Raw genomic sequence first — 18133 nt, 5'->3', positions numbered from 1 at the left:
CTAGCAAGAGCCAGGACATAATGCACACGGTCACCATCGAGGAAGTACACTGTAGTCTCCATAATACCGCGTGGAAAAGACTTTACAAGCAAGTGGCTCGAGTCATTATTTAAATCCAAGAGCTTCGTCAATCTTCGCCAACAGTGCGCCTGTCGTGCGAGCTGCATTAGCCTGGACATATCCTAAGAATACTGAAACTTAATATGTGGCCAGGTTATATCTGTCCGAGCACCCTTTCCTTATGCTAAGGCATCGAGGACAGGTGTTATTTCGCTACAAATACGAAATTCTACACCCTAACCTCACATCTAGAGCGCGGTGGAGATTCTTGGTCCTGGGCTGAAAAACCCCGCGTGCTGCCCACACAGATCTTAACCCACAGGCATTGTCTCGGCTTGCTGAGCCAGTCTGCTGTAACTCCCTCCTACTTCCGAGGGTGGTGGTAGTAGTTGAAATACAAGTAACGATGTAGCCGCTGCAAACATGCATCAACTTCTATCAACAACAAAAACTAATACATTTAGCAAAAATTTACTACATATCTGCTTTCACATGTTTTTTGTTGTTGTTGGGACGTCAGAAGGATGAGTTGCTGCGCACCTAGATGTGCGGTACAAAGAAAACGTCGATTTTCTGATAGGCGCGGGCAATATGCCGTAATCCACGAAGGTCTCATCGCAAACGTAAAATCATTCAACATGCCCACCACCGTTGTGGCTGGCTCGTGGGGCTCGCGAGCCGGTTCGCTGACCATGGCAGAGGCCATTTCGCAATTCGCAATCGCTGGAAAGACTTCGCCTCGCTCAATTATTATGCGCCTACTAGACCACGTCCTGTTAGCAACCGTAGTCACGCTTCTTGCGAGCACCTACGCAGCTGCGCAGACCAAGATTTCGGCGGTGACTTCGCATAGCTCCCCGAACTGGGGCGACGAGCTCGTGAGAGATCGCAACGGTGCCAACAATGGGAGATCTCTGCGAGTTAATGCAAATACTGCCGGAGCTACATGGTTGGAAAAGCTTGGGAAGCACGCCAAAGTGTTCTGGTGGCTTGAGACCGAAAAGACCGACGACTACGTGCTGAAGGCGCTGAATCTGAAGGAGTTAAGAGGAAGTGATCTCACTAAGAACGCTAACTACAAGTACTTCCTGAAGTTTGCGAAGAAGGCTGAGAGCTATCGACTAAACAAGTGGGTCAGGAAAAAGTTCTCCACGTACCAAGTCTGGAAGGAGTTGGGCCTGCAAGACGTTCGCACTGTCGAGCAGCTCAATCAGATCAGAAACACCAAAGAGTTTGGCATCTACAAGCGCTTTGTGAATGAGTTTGATGACGACGTTTTAAGGTCCGTGGCTGGTTACAACCCTCCTAAAGTGGTGGTCGATAGGGGGGCCCCGAAAGCAGAGATGACAGCACGAGTGGAAATTATGGCCGAAGCAAAGAGGCCCATGGTGTATGCGAAGTTGGCACTGGGGTTGACTGTGCCTGGAAAGCCGGGGGTTACACTGAAAGGAGAAGCACTCAAGAACCATGATGACTACGGGTATTTTGAACTGTTTCTGGCGGAGGCCGCAAAAGTGGCGAAGACGACGAACAAGGTAGCGTAGGTATATGACGGTGCATCGTTGTCGGATATTTTGTCGAGTAAGCTCGGTAAAACTCTTCAAAAGAAACCCGTCTTTTGATCAAGACATTACAGGTAGCGCTCACATTCGCGGGTTTTCGGTTGTTAATGACGAATGAATCAGTGTAGGCATCCACCCTACTGCCTGCGCTACAGACAAGAACGGGGGGGGGGGTAATGAGGTCCTCTATTTGTGTTTAACTAGAAACTATAGAGCCCTGAAAGTCACTGGGGGCGTCGAAGCCCAATATCTCTTTGGGACTTTAACCCAATGTTGATGTATCGAGGCCGAGGTGAACGGCAGATGAACTTTACGGAAGCAGGAGGGTCACCAAGATCTCTCGCCACGGTGGATCACGATAATCGTGCAACACGAAGGCTCCACCAAGTCCTCCGCGTTTTGGTGGGCAGACTTGAACACTTGAGGGTCACCACGTCCTCAGTGGTTTGGTGCTGGATCAGAATCGCTACGAGGCACCAGGTCCGTCGCGATGTGGTGGGAAATCTTGATCACGGGAGGGGTCACCATGCCCTCCGTGCCTTGGTACTTAAGCAGCTTGGTAGTAATCCTTGCTTTCCTCTTCCAATTGCCCTTCGAAGTCAACTCACTTGTTCGAAGCAGGCTGAACTGGCTGGGGCACGTGGGAGGGTCGCAGATCCGCTGGCACAGCTTCCGGGGGTTAGTACGCGTACCTTGAAAAGTGTCTAGGGCGGTTGCTGGCTTTGCAGCTAAACACACGCCGCGCGGGGACAGGGGGCAGAGGACACGGCGTCCGGAACCGAGTTACCAATTCGGTCGTTGCCCGGGGGCGAGAACGTGTCTTGCCTGGTCCTGCCATCTTCCGACCGCCGAAGTTGACAAACAGAGCTCTCATTACAGACAACAACGGAAAAATACGCCAGCACTGACCAGTATCCTCCATAGTAAGCCGATATCTACCAAAAAATACGCCATCGGAAAATAATAAATCTGATTGGTCAAAAGTAGCACTCGAGTCCAAGAAAAAGGTCGAGATTATATAAAAAGACGAATATCGATCTAAAAAAAGGGTAGCTCATTGGTGATTAGATAGGGTTGTAACAATCTATAGTCAAATGAAGATAAGTTAATGAATAGATTGAAAAACAAATTATAAAATATTACGTTGTTGTCGCGGCCGCTAATGGTTCATATACAATACAAGAGCATGTGAAAATGGAATTATCTCCTTCCCCCCTTGTCCTTTGAGCGTCTTGCTCTTCTGTGATCCGCCGAAGCTTGTTATCTTGTATTCGTTCTTGACCCAGTCCCGCACTGTCCAGCGCGGGACATTGCTTTCGCCGATGGCGGCATCAATACCGACCTCTGCTACTCGTCTAAGTACTTGGCGCTTAAACTGCATCTTGTACGAGCGCTTGACACGCATTGTTCGAGTTTGAAAATGCTCTCAATGCTCGCAGGTCGCGATGTCCTTGCGTCCAGTAATTTGCAAATTTGTGTCGTTGGTTAAAAAAGTGAGTTTAGGTAAATCTTATTGGCTATAATAAAAATCCTTTTTTGTATCAGACCAGAAGTCAGGAATTGTCGCATGGCGTATTTTTAAGTAGAGCGTATTTTTCCGTTGTTGTCTGTAGTCTTTCGGAGGCATTTTCAAATCCTTAACGTAGGAAGCACATACAAATTGTATGTAACTTATTACCCCCCCCCCCCCCCCCCCCTGCGCGAAGCATTCTGAGCTCCACCGTTTGCCGAAACCCTATACACGATAAAATATATCATCACGACCGGCTTCTTTAGTAAACCATATATAAAAGGAAACGTGTATCGGTCAAAGACAGGTCAGGCCCGTAACCCGGACTCACCAGGCCATCACTAACGTGTATTACTGTTAGAAAGGTGTATTACCGATACACCTTTCTGACCGAATAGTGTCCAACTCGTGCAAAGATGGTGCAAATACAAGCCCCATTAGAGTGAAGATGGTCTATGCAAATGTTGATATTTAGAGACTAAACACATATGGCTATCAGCCGCCTAGCAACATACTCAAGGCAAGCCAAATAAAGAGCTGTAGCAGATACCGCAGCGCTATTCCGTCTCTCTGCGGACACGCTTGCGTTGCTGGTCATGCCCGTTATCACTTCCGGATTCACTCGATGCCTGTGACGGAGCCTCCGCGCCAGTACCAGTGTCAGCATCTAGCCTCGAGGGCTTTCGTGCGTGGATATTGCCTCACTCCTTGACGGTGGGCCTAGGAATCAAGGTCCCGTTCTTCCAGTGTTTGTGCCAGATATTGAAGCACGTCGCTGCCTCGCCCTGACATGAGTGCTTGATTTCGTTGCAGAGGAACACCCGTGCGGCGTCAGCGTTCTTTGGCGCGGTCTTCAGCTTGCATTTTGCGCAGTAGAACGTGGTCTCCCCTCCCCGTGACGCGTTGGAGCCCTTCAATACCGAGCAAACTTTGCAGGCGCGCTGCCGGCGCTTCCTGGTGGCCTCAGAGTTGCCTTTTCGCCACTCATCCGTCTGCACGGGTACATGTTTGATTGCAGGCTGGTGTAGCTTAGTTGGCGTTGGCTGCATGCCACGATTGCGCAGCATTTGGCTCCAATCCTCAGCTTTGAGCTGAATGATCTGAATGTGGAGCCGGTTCAGAAACTGCACGTGCGACATCTTGGGCTTGCCATCCATAGTGCATCGGTAGTTGTACAAGATGAACGCATTGATGATAACGAGATCTACAAGCCCCAGAAACAACGACTTGTAGAATTTTTTGTACCGCCGTGTCAATTGAAGAGAGTATCTAAATTCAGAGAAGTAGAAAACACATTAGCCCACAGATATAAAGCTGTACATACACAATAACAAGAATTACCTTTGCAAGCGTAGCTGGTCGTGTACGTCAACGCCTCCCATGTACGTCTGATAATCCTTTACCACTCTTGGTGCCATGAGCTCAGCCTGTTCTGCTGTTTGCTGGTCATGTCGTACAATCCGATCTTATTTCCCACTCCTCCAGTCGCAAAAATATGAACACCCTAGTTGCCGTACCAGCGAAATGCCTTCATAGCTGGAACATGGAGAGAATCAACCATCTGAAAGCTTTCTTTCTCTACGTCCTTGGGCCGCTTATTCGACGCTCGTCGCCCGTTTTTCAGCTTTTCTGGGAGAATAGCTTCACATAAACCTTTCTGTTCCTCATGATTGTTCCTACAGTGTAGAACTTCATAGTAATGAGCTGCATCAGTAGAACCATCGACGTTTAGAATCGGTCCGTGACAATCAGGCGGAAATCAGAAGGCCCAGTAGGTCCGAACACGAGGCAGGGATTTCGCACCATAGCTGCTGGGCCAGATTTCTCATAAGGGAGCGTGCAATCAACTTGCATCTACCCCTTTCCACAGTAGACCTCGAAACTGTATCGCACACAATAAAAATTCACAACATTGTATTAGACACGATAAGGCACCTTTAGGACCCAGAAAAACAGAGCGAACCTAAAGGCACGCTCTTCCGTACCGAATGCAATACGCAGTCTGTGAACAGCATAGCATGAAACGTTTGGTTCCCCACTTGTGGGGCTTGTCCTTCATGTAGACTCGCATACGGTTGAACGTTGACCTCGAAGGAAGCATCGCTTCATCAAATGCCATGACTGGGAGAGGGATATAGTTGGCTTGGAATGTCTCCTACAGAACATCGATGACAGGACGCAACTTTCAAGCGCGGTCGGTCTGCGCCCGTGGGTTTCCGTTGTCACTGAAATGAAGATTTTGCGATATGTGTGTGCAAATCGATCGCGCTTCATGAAGGAGTTGAAGCAGCCTCGAGGGATTGCGCCTTCGTCGGTGGTCTTCCGGTGGTGCCAAACTTCTCTTTCTTTGGCGTGATGGAGCTTGCAATCAGCAAGCCAATGAAGACACAAAACGCTCGACCAGACAGCTCAGGGGTGCGTTGGAGTGACGCCTTTATTTGCTCGGGGGGACTGTAGTTTGAAGTCCTTGTGTTTCAGTTTGCGAGCGTGCTGCTTGTCGTGCTGTGCTGCTACTCTCGTGTTGAGGTTCGCCTCGAAGTAGTCATCACGTGCCCCAGCAATAGCCTCCCACATGTGCGGAGGTGCAAAAATCCCCCTACCAGTGTTTCAGCAGCAGTGAGTGCACCAGCAGTAGGACCATAGTCTCCATCATAGATCCCAGCATAGTCCTCCTTCATCCAATCATCAGACCGGGCATCGTACGGTTTGTGCATGTACGGATAGAAAGTCACATTGCTTGGGTCCGTCCACCCGTTGAATTTCATGTCACTCAATACAGCCTTGCTCACGTTGCCCGCGCAATCTCCGCCATTCCGCTCACTGCATTAAGCAGTTCTGGCTCAAAATGTAAGTCAGGAGCTCTGCTAGCATCCTCAGCCGCGCCTTCTGAGGGCCCGAGGTCATCATCCTCGCTGTAGACAGACGCCCCCTCGTTGCCGTCGTCAGAACCGAGCCGAGCGTAGTCGTTCGGATTCTCATTAGGCAATAAAATGTTCGGGTCAACTGTAAAATTGCATGGTACACAATAGAATCAGCAAAGCGTATCGATATCGTGTACATACACGACTTCCTCATCGTATACGTTTGCAACGGACCTCATTGGTTTCTTCACCTGCCGATACATGCATGACGTCGCGGTTCTCACTGTGCTCGCTATCCGACATCACATACTCACTACACGAACTGCCAGCGTCTTCAAATTCAACGTCAAGATTTCGGCGCGAAGACAGAGTCGCTGCATTTCCTTCTGTACAGCAAGCAGTAACAAATTATTAGTATATGGATACCAGTACAACATACTATAGACGTACGCACCAGGATAACTGGTTGCGGTTGCGGTCAAGGTGCTAGAGGACGCACTCGACACAGAAGCTCCTGCGGGGAAGTGGGGATCAGAGATGTTCCAGTCTCAGGGCTGTCAGATCGGCTGCGTTCCTCAGGTTCAGGATGCACTGTACAATACATGAAACGGTTAGTTGTAATAACGTGTACATGACAAGCCAACACGGCAATACCTGCTTGTTCTCCTTTGATCTCTTCAGTACCCGCTTCATCGTCGGGTAGGACGATATCCCATTTTGTGCTGCTCCACTTGCGCTCACGGCGTCCTCTTGTTTCGAAACTTCACCGGCCGCTCGGTTGAGCGCATCAACCTCTCGGGAGTACGCCTCTCGTTTCGTGGCTTTCTCGCGCTCCATTTGCTCTACTAATTCACGCAGTCGTCAGTCTCTTCCGTGCGACAGCCGACACGCCCCAAACTTACCGAGATCTATGCGGTCCATATGTCATGAGCGCTTCTGCACCAACGAAGAAGTCGACATTCCGCACATCCATCTTTGTCTTGTGGGGCTTGAAGTACGTGTGATCATTTGAGAGTCCAGTCGGCCTCTTTGACTGCCAGCCGAGCTTCTTCAGCTCTCTCCAACGTGCTTGAAATGCCATTTGTGCGAAGTGGCGGTATCTGCGTGCTTGCCGGCGGTTTTTGAAATGAACGGGAAATGAGTGGCGTCGAAACGAACCTGCAAGCCTAAATGGTGATGAGTCCTGCACCCATCAACTACCGTGGTTTCTGATATTCCCGAAATACTAAAATCAAGACTTGCACAGCTATGCTCGGATACGCGGGAACAATGGGGATGCATGCCTTGCCTTCATAGAATTCAAGTTTGTATAGCTCAATACAAAAAAGACGTCAAAAATCCTTTACGCGTCTAGTACAGCTTACGCGTTTTGCAGAAACGTGTCTAATACAGCGTCTCGCGCTGGGGGTGGGGGGGGGGGGTAACCCTTTCGCGGTACAATGACGCATATTTGCCTTTTAAGGGTGTTGTCAATTCACGGTGAGAAAACGAACTGTAAAAGCGCTCATTTTGCGCCCTATTAGCTTTTCCCCAGTTCTCACCTACCTTGTTTTGTTACAACCAATCAAAAACCTGCGTTGAAATTGAGATGGGGTATTTTTTGTGTCAGCCGTGCTTTATTCCGTTCGAAGCATAATCACGTCGACCGCACAGACGCTATGTACATAAACGACAATTTCGCAAGGCTTCTCCACACCACACACTTGTAGTTTACAAAACCTTAGATACATGCGCTCCAAATTGACTTGCCAATTCATTGTTTCAAGCAAGTCGCATGCGTACAACGTTCACGGTCTTCGAAGACAAGTTGCTAGTGCAGATCGCCTTTCAGTTCGAGAAGGAGGTCTGGGAGTATGGAGCACGCAATATGAAGACAACGCGTCCTGTGAACGCACTGCGTCGGCGTTTAGCAAGCCTCAAGCGTACATACGGTAAGATCATTAGGGATTTACCGCCGTGTTTTTTTTTGGCGGTCTCAAAATAAGAGGCCTCATGGTGACCCATAGCGACTGTGGCGGCCGTGAGTATCGTGTTGGTAGCGGGCTGGCCGAAGTGCAGCTGCTGCAAGGACAGAAAGCGCATAATGTATGCAAGTGCTTTTCGCGGAGAGTTATGGGTATCTAACTGTGTGGTTTTTGTTGCTGTATGTGTTCCAGGCACTGCAGGCGTCGAGCTCGGCGATGCAAACTTTGACAGCGCTAGCAACGTCAACGCAAATGATGGTGTTGCAGTTGTTTCTAATCAAGGTAGGCATGCTGGACGTGGATCACATTGAGGTGAAGCGACTAGCCAGTTGGAAGGATTGAGCGACCTGGAGGACTGATTGCATGATATCACGTTTGGAGGAATCGCGATGGAAGGATTGCGGTTAAGGCCAGTTATGTCCAGTCATGTCCGGTTGTGTTCAGAAGACATCCACCTCCGGCTTGAAGTGGACACATGTCGACCTGATGAGTATGGCGTAACCATCTATGCCGACCTGATCACGATCGATATTGAGCAATTATTTCGATACACGATCTGGTCCAGATCGACATGCGACAACATTTCGATATGCGATCGGCAATCACAATTATTGTGGGTACAAGGGACCAATCTTTTTGGCGCTGGTACCGTGATCTTGGTACATTAGACCAAGTTCAAGCTACGGTGTGCAATCAAGAGATGCGCAAGCGGGATAGTGAGAGAGCAGGATAGAGAGAGAGAGAGAGATCTTTAGGGCCTTTACCTTTGGTTAACCCCCCCCCCCCAGCCCGGAGAGATTTTTTGCGCCTGTGGGTCGAACTATCATGTATTGAGTACTGATGTCTTCCTTACTAAACCCAAGATAAAAAATAGCGTATCTGGCGGATAGAGAAAATCCATATTGACAGAAAGACGACATCGAAAGTTGGAAAGGACATTCATGTCAAACCATCTGGTTATCAGCACAAATATCCAATACTGAAACGAAGACAAAATGCAGTGCACGCTGCAATCAAATATTGCGTGGGCTTCGTCGTGCAAGCAATCAACTGGTAGTGGTCGCAGATACTCTGCGGCGCCGCGGCTGAGGCGTGCCCTCGTCAGACTCCTCTCCATCTTCCGTGACGCGGACTCGAAGCTTGCGCTTGCCTCGCTTTGGCTTGAGGGTGCCGTTATACCAGCACGTGTGCCAAATCTCGAAGCAGGTACGGGCCTGTCCGTCAAATGAATGCTTTATCTTGTTGCAAAGGTAAACAGGCGACTCCTTGTGCTCACCGGTCTTCTGGTAGATCTTTTTCAGCTTGCACTCGCTGCACCGGAAGGACGTATCGCCACCCGTGACCTTCTCCTTCAAGAGAGAGCAGACTTTGCAGGCTCTTGCCTTCTTTTCTTGCTCCCGTCCACGTCCCCCTTGCGCGTGTCCTCGGTCAGGACCAGCATGTGCTTCGATACCTTGATACGTTGTTTCGTCGGCGTGAAATTCTGGCCTTGTGTACGCAGCAGCTCCTCCCAGTCAGCAACACTAACTTGGCAGAGCTCGAGGTGCAGTTGCTTCAGGAACGCGACATGCGAGAGCATCGTCTTGTTCGCAGCAGCGCGGGCACGATTGAATACGATCAAGGCGTTGATGATTGCTAGATCAACGAAGCCGAGGAAGAGACTCTTGTAGTATTTCTTGAAACGAACTGCGAGTTGGAGAGAGTATCTGTACAATACACGATTAGATTCCATGATATCTGGATCAGACACGATAGTACTCACCTTTGCAGTCGGAGCTGATCATGTACGTCCACGCCTCCCATGAACGTTTGATAGTCTTTCACGACTCTCGGGCAGGCAACTTCCTCTTGCACTCCACCCTTGGCACGCCGGACGATACGATCCAGGTCAACGCTCCCGCCGGTGACAAAAAGTACACTGGACGGTTGTCCCACCACTTCGTCGTCTTTATTCCGAGAACAAGGCGAGACTCAGCATATTTGAAGGACCGCGTTCGACTCCTCGCGGGCGTGACTTTTCCTTCTTCCTCCTCTTGTTCTTATCCTTCTGAGGCACGATTGTAGCAGCGAGCCCTTTGCGATCAGTCTGGACGGTCCCCACGCTAGTACCCCATCGTCAGCAACTGCAGAGCGAGGGGCACGGACGTATAGAAGCGATCTATAACGACCAGGCGCTTCTCCGGAAGTGGATGATCGCCAAAGCAGCACGCAGATTCCGGACGACGGACATAGAACCAGTTCTCTCGTCACGTAACGCCACTCCATCTGCATTGCCTGCCTTACCCAAGTAGACTTCAAACCTGTATTGTACACGATATCACAGAGGGCACTCGGTATTAGACATGATAACGGACTTATCGATTCAAAAAAAAATGAGCGTGTCCGAAGACACGCTCATGTACTTACCGAATGAAATAGGCAGTCTGGGAACAGCAGCTTGGTTCCATAGTTGTGCGGTTTGTCTTTCATATACACCCGCATCCTGTTGAACGATGACCTTGAGGGGAACATGGCCTCGTCAAAAGCCATGACCGGGGAGGCAGGTAACCGGATCGAAAAGTGCTTTGGAGCACTCCAATAATGGGTCTCAGTTTCCATGCGCGGTCAGTAGCCGCTCGGGGGTCAGTGTTACTACTGAAGTGAAGATTCCGAGAGACGTGAGCGAAGCGGTCGCGCGCCATGTAGCGCCCAAAGCAACCACGAGGAAGTGCTCCCTCATCAGTGGTGCTGCAGCTTCTCCTTGTTGGGGGAGATTGTCCTTGCAACCAGCAGCCCAATGAATATGCACATGTCTCTGCCGGTGATGGGTGGTGTCTACTCCAGCTTGACACGTATCTGCTCACGTGTCTGACGTCGATAGCCAGGTTTCTTCCGCTCTCGTGCAACTTGTCTCTCGTACTGCCCGTCCACGCGTTCGTCAATCTTCTCCGCGAAGTAGTCTTCACTAGCTCTCGCTACGTCATCCCACAACTCGGGAGTCATAAAGTAGAAAATTGCACCAGCAGGCGTCGTAGCTGCAGCCATCGCTGCCTGCGTAGGTCCATACTGCCCGTCAAAGAGTCCAGGATAATCCTCACGCATAGCGTTGTTGGCCCGGGGCTCGTACGGTCCTTCCATAAACGTATACGGCTCTTGGGATAGGGGCGCAAGCCACCTTGAAGTGGCCATCTCTTCAAGAACAGCAGAGCTTCCTTTACGACTTAGATTCTCGACCGTAACATTCTCCATTCCGCCAACAGCAGCAAGAAGCGCATCGTCGAACGGCACATCCGGAGCCACAGTCTCCTCTTCGTCGTCAAGCTCATCAGGTCCAATGAACTCAAGCATGTCCTCATCATCGTCAAAGCCATCGTCGTTCTCTCCGTCAGAATCAAGCACATGGTAGCTTTCGGTAGCGTCTCGAGGCTTGGTGACGTTGATATCTAGAACAGTACATGTTAGATCGACCAATCATGTATCTGTATCGTGTATAGTACTTCCTCCGGGCGGGAATTATTGCAAGAATGTACTATTCACAGTCCCAAGACTCTTGAAAGGAATTGCAGTAAAATATGGTATTACGTAGGTACAACAGTAAGGAAGGCTCTCTGTACACATCAATTACGACTCCTTCATGAAGAATGGCGGCAGCGTAGCGAAATGCCTCTAAATCGCATGGTGACGATTGGGGGAGCTTTCTTTGACAGCGCAGCTTGTCCTTTCCGATGTGAGGAAGCTTGTACTCGTTCGAACCACCGGTGCACATTGTACACTCGAAAACCTTCTGCAAGGTGAGAAAGATATTGTCCAGCTTCTCATGTTCGAATGCGTCGTACGATTTCCTTACCGCACGAATGAGCTGGTCGATGTTGTAGCAGTCCTCTTGATACTGGAGATCTTGTATCGAAGACAAGTATCCCAAATCAAGGGTATTATATCTGGAGAGTTTGCTGGCTGAAACTCGAGCTGAATGTTCCATCCGTCAGCACGCCCAGCGGCGAGGATATCTGGATCATTGGGTTTGCAGTGAGGTATAGAATTATCTTGTTGGATGATGATTGGCATACCTTTCTCACAAATTGGCCACTTGGCCTTGATTGCTGGTATAACATGTTCAAGCAGGTAGCGCTTGCAGACTTTACCATTGACAGAATCCAAGTTCTTCGTCTCGATCGTTCCTCCCAGTCGGTTCTTGCTGGTGCGCTGCGCTTCTGTTTGCTTCGTAAAATCCCAGATGCCAATTTTCCAGTCAAATAAAACCTGTCCATTTGCATCATATCTGCACACAATAATAACATTAAATATCAGCGAATGAACAAAATTGACAAGTTGTGCAGGTTCCGTTTACCTAAGTCTAGCTACTGCAGCCAGGAAAATTGTCTTACCGATGAATGGCTTGCTTTTACGCTCGCGATGAGGCACGGTCTCCCCTGGCAGGAAGTAGAAGACCCTTTTGTTCGTGTCCTCGTTGAACCACATGCACGACGTTGTACATGGGCGAAAAGTGGGAGCCATCATATCCGTGGACCATGTGGCGAAGAGCGTGCCGAATTCGAGCATGCTTGTTCTCCTTCGTCAAGAGCGGGTGGATGGTGTTGGTGTGGCGCAGGAGCTGGCCCTGCGCGATCGCGTCCCGCACCACAGAGCGCGCTACGCTTAGCTCATCTGCCAGACACTGTTGTGTCATGCACCGACGAAACGGAATGGTGGTGATGCGCGCTAAAAGCGCCTGCCGGTCTTTCTTCTTGCGGCCGGCTGGCCCCAGCATCCTGCTAACCACGCCGGCGATCCCGTCGCTGGCAAATGCCGATTTAAACCGGCCACAGACTAGGCTAATGGTGCTGATGTCCACACTAAATTTCTCAGCAGCATGGCTCATGGCTCCTCTTAGAAAAATCACAGCATCCTTTCGCTCTCTGTCGGTGAGGTTTGGCTTGGATGGCGTGGTTCGGGCGCTCATGCGGGGGGGGGGGGGGGTGGGGGTGGGGGGGGTAATGAGGATGCCCAATGCGTACACTTTCGCTCGTAACTTTCTTGTCTGAAGGATATTTTTGGCGCTCAAAAGACGTACGAAAAGCTGAGAGCAAATGGCGTCGATTCCGCCTATCAGCGGGCTCAAAGCGAGCCCATGAGGAAAAAAAAGATCAGGCCACCTGTTTTTCGTTGCAATTATTTTCACCCAGAGGAAGTACATGATATCCGTACCAGAAGGTCCATCCGATTCAGACTCGAGAACGGGAGACGTTTCTTCAGCGCTGAAATCTTCGGAGCTCACTTCGTCATCGTCAATATGAGGAGCCGTGGGGCAGAGCCATTGTGTCTCTGGGCTGATTGCAACTTCAGCAAACTCAGCAGTCAAATTGCGTCACTCATGTTGATAATTTTCATCAGCTACAAAGCGTATGCAGATGTGAGTATCCAAATTGATTGCATGCACGCTAGGATTCGTAGGATTCGTACCAGTTGAAGTCACTGCCGTGGGGCTTGAGGTGAAAGTTGACGTGTTATCCTCAGTTCGTACCGAAGCACAAACACTACGTACTGCCGTTCGGCTAGCAGACCCGGCTTCTGTCCAATACATGATACACAGGAACCACCAGAGTGTACTAGACACGATATCAAACGTTGATAGAATTACCTTGCACAGGAGGATCCTTCCGTGCCTCATCCGCTGTCCGTTCATTCTCACCCACTGTATTTCTTGGGTCTGGCGCCAAGGGTGATGACGAAGGGTCTGTACAACACGTACGGTACACGATATAAGACGACGGTTAACGAGTATCGGACACGAGAAGTGGGAAACGCGGATACCTAGGGCTGGCCGACGAGATTTCTCTTTCGCGTTCCGTGGGGCCTTCTTCTTCTTCGCCGCTTGGCGCATCTCATCTACCAGAACATCATGCATGTCAGAAGGAGCAGTAGGTGATCCACAAACAGTTTCATGCGTACCAACGGCGAGCTTGTCCAGGTACACCATCAGCTCTTGAGCCCCCACGAAGAAATTAACTCCACGCGTGTGCTTCTTCGTCTTGCCTGGGCGGAAGTACGAGTGATCCACGTCCAGTCCGGTAGGGCGCTTGGATGTCCAGCCCTCCTGCACTAACTCAGCCGATACCTTGTGGAAACCTGACATCTTTCCAGCACGACGCGATAATCTCAAATGGCGGCAAACTGGTGGCTTGGCAGGTTGCCTCTGATCACTTATAGAGGGAATTTGAGCTACCTCTTTGAAATAATATTCAACCTGGTTCTTCCCATGCACACAACGAGCCTTTTTGTTGTTGTTATAGATCATGGCTCTGCACTCATGACGTACCCCCCGTTGACTAAAAAATGTATACACCATACTAAAACCAACACTAAGAGTTTCGCGTTATCGAGTCTAATACAGGCTCTCGGGCTGGGGGGGGGTTAAGAGATTCTGATTTGCCTTGCAAGACACAAGTGGCGTCCACACTTTCCGGGGAAGGAACTACATTGGCCTACCCGACGAAGGACTCGCCAAGTCAACCGAAGACACGACATACACCTGGATAGTGTGGAGTAGGGTCCTCGCAGAAACCTGCAAAGTCGTCCTCGCACAAACCATTCGCGTTAGCGTCGGGCTATTTCTCCGGTACTTGAGCAACGTATCTCAGGGTAAGAGTGCGGATCAAGGCTGTATAGAGCCTGAAGCGTTCCTGACGCAGCCTGGATGGTCCTCGCTCTGCGACACTCTTCTTGACGTCTCACTTGGCTGTGACGTCCTTCTCGCTCGCCTAATCCTCGGTCGCACGGTGTTATCAGGCCGGCGTATCCTCTGTTGTGTGTGGCATTATCAGGCCAGCACGGTTCTTCGTCTTCATCGTCGGGTTATCGGGCGGCGCCTGGACGGTATTATTTAACGTGTCCCTCCTATTAGGCACGGGTCTTGGGGGGTGAGTACACCGATCCAGCGAGCAGACGACGGGGCCACGTTACGGGGCTCTACACGGTCGCCGCTTGGCTGGTCTTTGGACACGAAGGAAATCCACTTGCGTATCACAAAGAGAATTCGGGACTGAGCCTTATGTTGTCCTATCCTATCCGTTCCTTCCTTGAAGCTTGCCAATCCTTCTATTCTACCCCTACCCCTACTTATGTCGTGCTTACCCATCCCTGCCGACCTGATTCCTTCTAGATTCCAAAATCAGGGTCTGTCGAGTTGCTGAATCGGGTCCGCCACGTTGCTCGATCGGGTCGAAGATCGGGTTCGTGAATCGGGTTCATAGACCCGACCAACCGTCGTCGCCCGGATCCGCTCCGTCTTTGTCGCGGAATTTACGTGCCTTGTCACTTCCCGTCGATCCGGGCCATCTGCTTTTCCTTTCAATCGCAGCCGGCGCCATCTCACCGCCTTCCCTGGGCCCACTTCTCCACAATGGCTTGACTAGGGGGCGATCGCATTCTCTCATCTCAACTCAAGATCTCGCCAAAAAAGGCGGCAAGCAACGGAAATGGCTATAGCAGCATACTCCAAAGAATACCCCCCACATGATCGACTTGTCCCAAAACCCGATCACAGACAACTGACGACAGCGTGAAGAATACCCTCGTGGCCGCCACTCACCCATTCCCCGGAAGGAGCAGTCCAGCTCCACCGTTCCGCCTTGGTCACCCACTGACGTTTTTCAAGTGAACACCGAAAGAACGTAACCGGCCCCGCCGTCGGGTGCACAAGGTGACTACAAGGTTTTCTGATCACGCCTGATCAACGGAGTACCCCCTCCGATAGTCGGCAGTCCGGGCGTACCGGGCGTAAGTTGGATGGCATCATCGATTTTTGTGATCCCGCTCCGCCACACACAAGTCAAGTCGCAACTCGCCTTTGGGTCGACGTCAGATTAAATTAATCATGTATTTGACCCAAACAAAGACTGCAATTCGCCACGAGTGATATCACTCCAAAATGAAATATTTTATCATCTAACGATAATACAAAATTTGAAAGGTGGATGTTTAAATATCGTCGATTTATTCTCAAAACTTTAGTACCGTATTCCTTCTGTGCTCACTGGCTGCCAGCCACTATTGGCAATCCAAACAGCCAATCAGAAACCAACGATTGCTGTGCCGTTGTATCTTATGTGCTCAGTAATATATTCAATGAGGAACAGAAGGCGTACCGCATTCTTTGAATGGGGGCGTTGGCGTTAACGTTGGCTGTGATGACGAAGCCCCGAGGGCGAAAACGACTTATCAGGAGCGGTCGCAAAAACCTGAAGCACAGGCGTATCAGCTTCACGAACCGGCACAAGTTGGAGGTGATTCTTCATTTCAATAGCTGCAATAAAATAGCGGAGACACTGCATTTTTTTTACCCTAACTGATCTGACGATGCAAAAGAACACAGCGTAAATTAGTCCACTAGTCGCGGAAGGAGTTGCCCGTACTTCAAGAGCGCTGTAAGAATGCAACCGTGGTGGGCATGAAGTATGTACAAGCACCTGAAATTGCTACAACCCTGCACCTCGAAGTCGAAGCTGCGATAGTACAATGGATGAACTTGTTGCGGATGTATGGCGTCCCCGCCTCAACTATGCTACGTCTAAAGGGTGCAGAACCAGCTGAAGATCTTGCTATTGAAGACTTCAGTGGTTCGTGGCACTGGCAGCACGGGTTTCCTCGTCGTCACTAGGGATTGATAGTAGTCTCCCCGTTAGTTTGTTAGTACTAATAGCAGTGCTAAACTATTAGGACTAAGCATATTATGCCATGGCTTAGGCTTTAGTAGAACTAAACGTTTTAGTTGTACAATTTCGAATTGTTAGTACTAATAGCTTTACTCATTCCAAGAATGCCTGGACAGCCTATGGATCTTTGATGGCCGCATGCAACGGTGGTTTTTCGGCGAAAGCCAACACTCACCCCGCTCTCATTCTTAGATTTTCGTATCCTCAATCCTAACGATGAAGTGCGCCAAGATCGACTGCTGCTTTGAAAACGTGGACAAGACGTTCTGTTGTTGTATATACGGCGACAGGGGCATCACCTATGCAGCAATGACCTCTGTAATATGTGCAGATCTATTAAAACGGTACGACTAACCAGATAAGCCAGATAGGTGTGCTTACTAACTCAATGTTTATACAGCTTCTGTAGCCCCACCTGCGTTAGCACCATTTACAGCAACGCCGACGCTTCACAGGAGTTGACTCCGAGTAGCCTCTCTGGAATCTCTGCGTCTAGTCAGATTACAGTGATCGACCTTGCTCAATCGGACATGGTTAAAACCACCGCTCCTTTAGGAAAACATCCCAGCGGCGGTAGGTTATTACACTCCGGACAAGACGTCAAACCCCATCTGGACTGTCGTGCACGTTTTCGATGACCACGTCAAGTATCACCCGCAGACGTTTACGCACATTTGTCTAATCTGTGCGGAACCGCGGCTCTTGCAGATGTGTCTCTGCAAGGCTGTACACGCTTCAAACGCAAAGTGACATGCTCTGCACAATCGCCCAGCGAACACAATATCTGTTAACATCCCAAGAAGCGGAGCCAGCGGTTCATGGTCGAGGGGAGTAGTAAATGCCCTGCCCCCGAAAAAGAAGCTGTTGAAGGTAGACCTTAATGTAGCGGGGCTACACATTCGGTTCACCTCCTACCTTAGTGCAACATGCACTAAGGAATACATTCAGGTGACCACTCCACAGGGTGGTCCACATTCATAGCAAAAGGCATATGACTGGTAGAAGTAATACCTTTCTACCAATCAGAGTCATTCATTAGATAGCGATTCCGCCAGCCAACCGGTGGCAAAATCCCTCAATAGAAATACCAATCTTAGGAGGAAACCCAGTTAACATTCAATACAGTTCTCATTTGGCACCAAAACTATCGTTCAGTTCCTTTTTTTAGGTTTCAGTATACTGAGTCTAAGTTAAATACTCCAACGCTTCCTCCTACACGTGTGCACACGTGCAGGCTAAAGTAGTGGGTCTAAGCAGACCCATTACAATCTTAGTTGAAAATGAGCGAAGAAGAGCATTGACAAAAGAATAGCGGCTTGACATAATTGCTGTCTCATCGATTCCGCGTTCAGGGGCAGTCAAGCTACGTAAGAAAGAGCCTGTTGCTGTGAAGGTTGCTCCCTTGCTGAGCCGCTCTCAAGACGCTGTTCATCAAGTGTGGTCTGATTTCGTTCCACATGGAGCTGTGCGCGTCGTGATTCCCTCG

General features: G+C 49.9%; 2 protein-coding genes across 2 annotated transcripts; one reads left to right on the top strand and one right to left on the bottom strand.

Moving 5' to 3' along the window:
• Positions 1–698: 698 nt before the first annotated feature.
• On the top strand, positions 699–1604 carry KRP23_5114 (Secreted RxLR effector protein; the record flags this gene model as incomplete). The annotated part of the gene is made up of 1 exon (XM_067890150.1): positions 699–1604. The coding sequence occupies one exon, from the start codon at positions 699–701 to the stop codon at positions 1602–1604; it is 906 nt and encodes a 301-aa protein (XP_067746718.1).
• A 4920-nt stretch (positions 1605–6524) lies between these two features.
• Positions 6525–6830, bottom strand: KRP23_5113 (uncharacterized protein; the record flags this gene model as incomplete). Its single annotated transcript, XM_067890149.1, has 2 exons — positions 6525–6584; positions 6648–6830. The coding sequence occupies 2 exons, from the start codon at positions 6828–6830 to the stop codon at positions 6525–6527; spliced, it is 243 nt and encodes an 80-aa protein (XP_067746717.1).
• Between the last annotated feature and the right edge of the window lie 11303 nt (positions 6831–18133).

Source organism: Phytophthora ramorum (assembly GCF_020800215.1).
Source record: "Phytophthora ramorum isolate Pr-102 chromosome Unknown Phyram_PR-102_s0004, whole genome shotgun sequence".
Taxonomy (NCBI): domain Eukaryota; phylum Oomycota; class Peronosporomycetes; order Peronosporales; family Peronosporaceae; genus Phytophthora; species Phytophthora ramorum.
The sequence above is the reverse complement of the archived record's forward strand: the minus strand, read 5'-3'. Positions and strand labels throughout refer to the sequence as shown.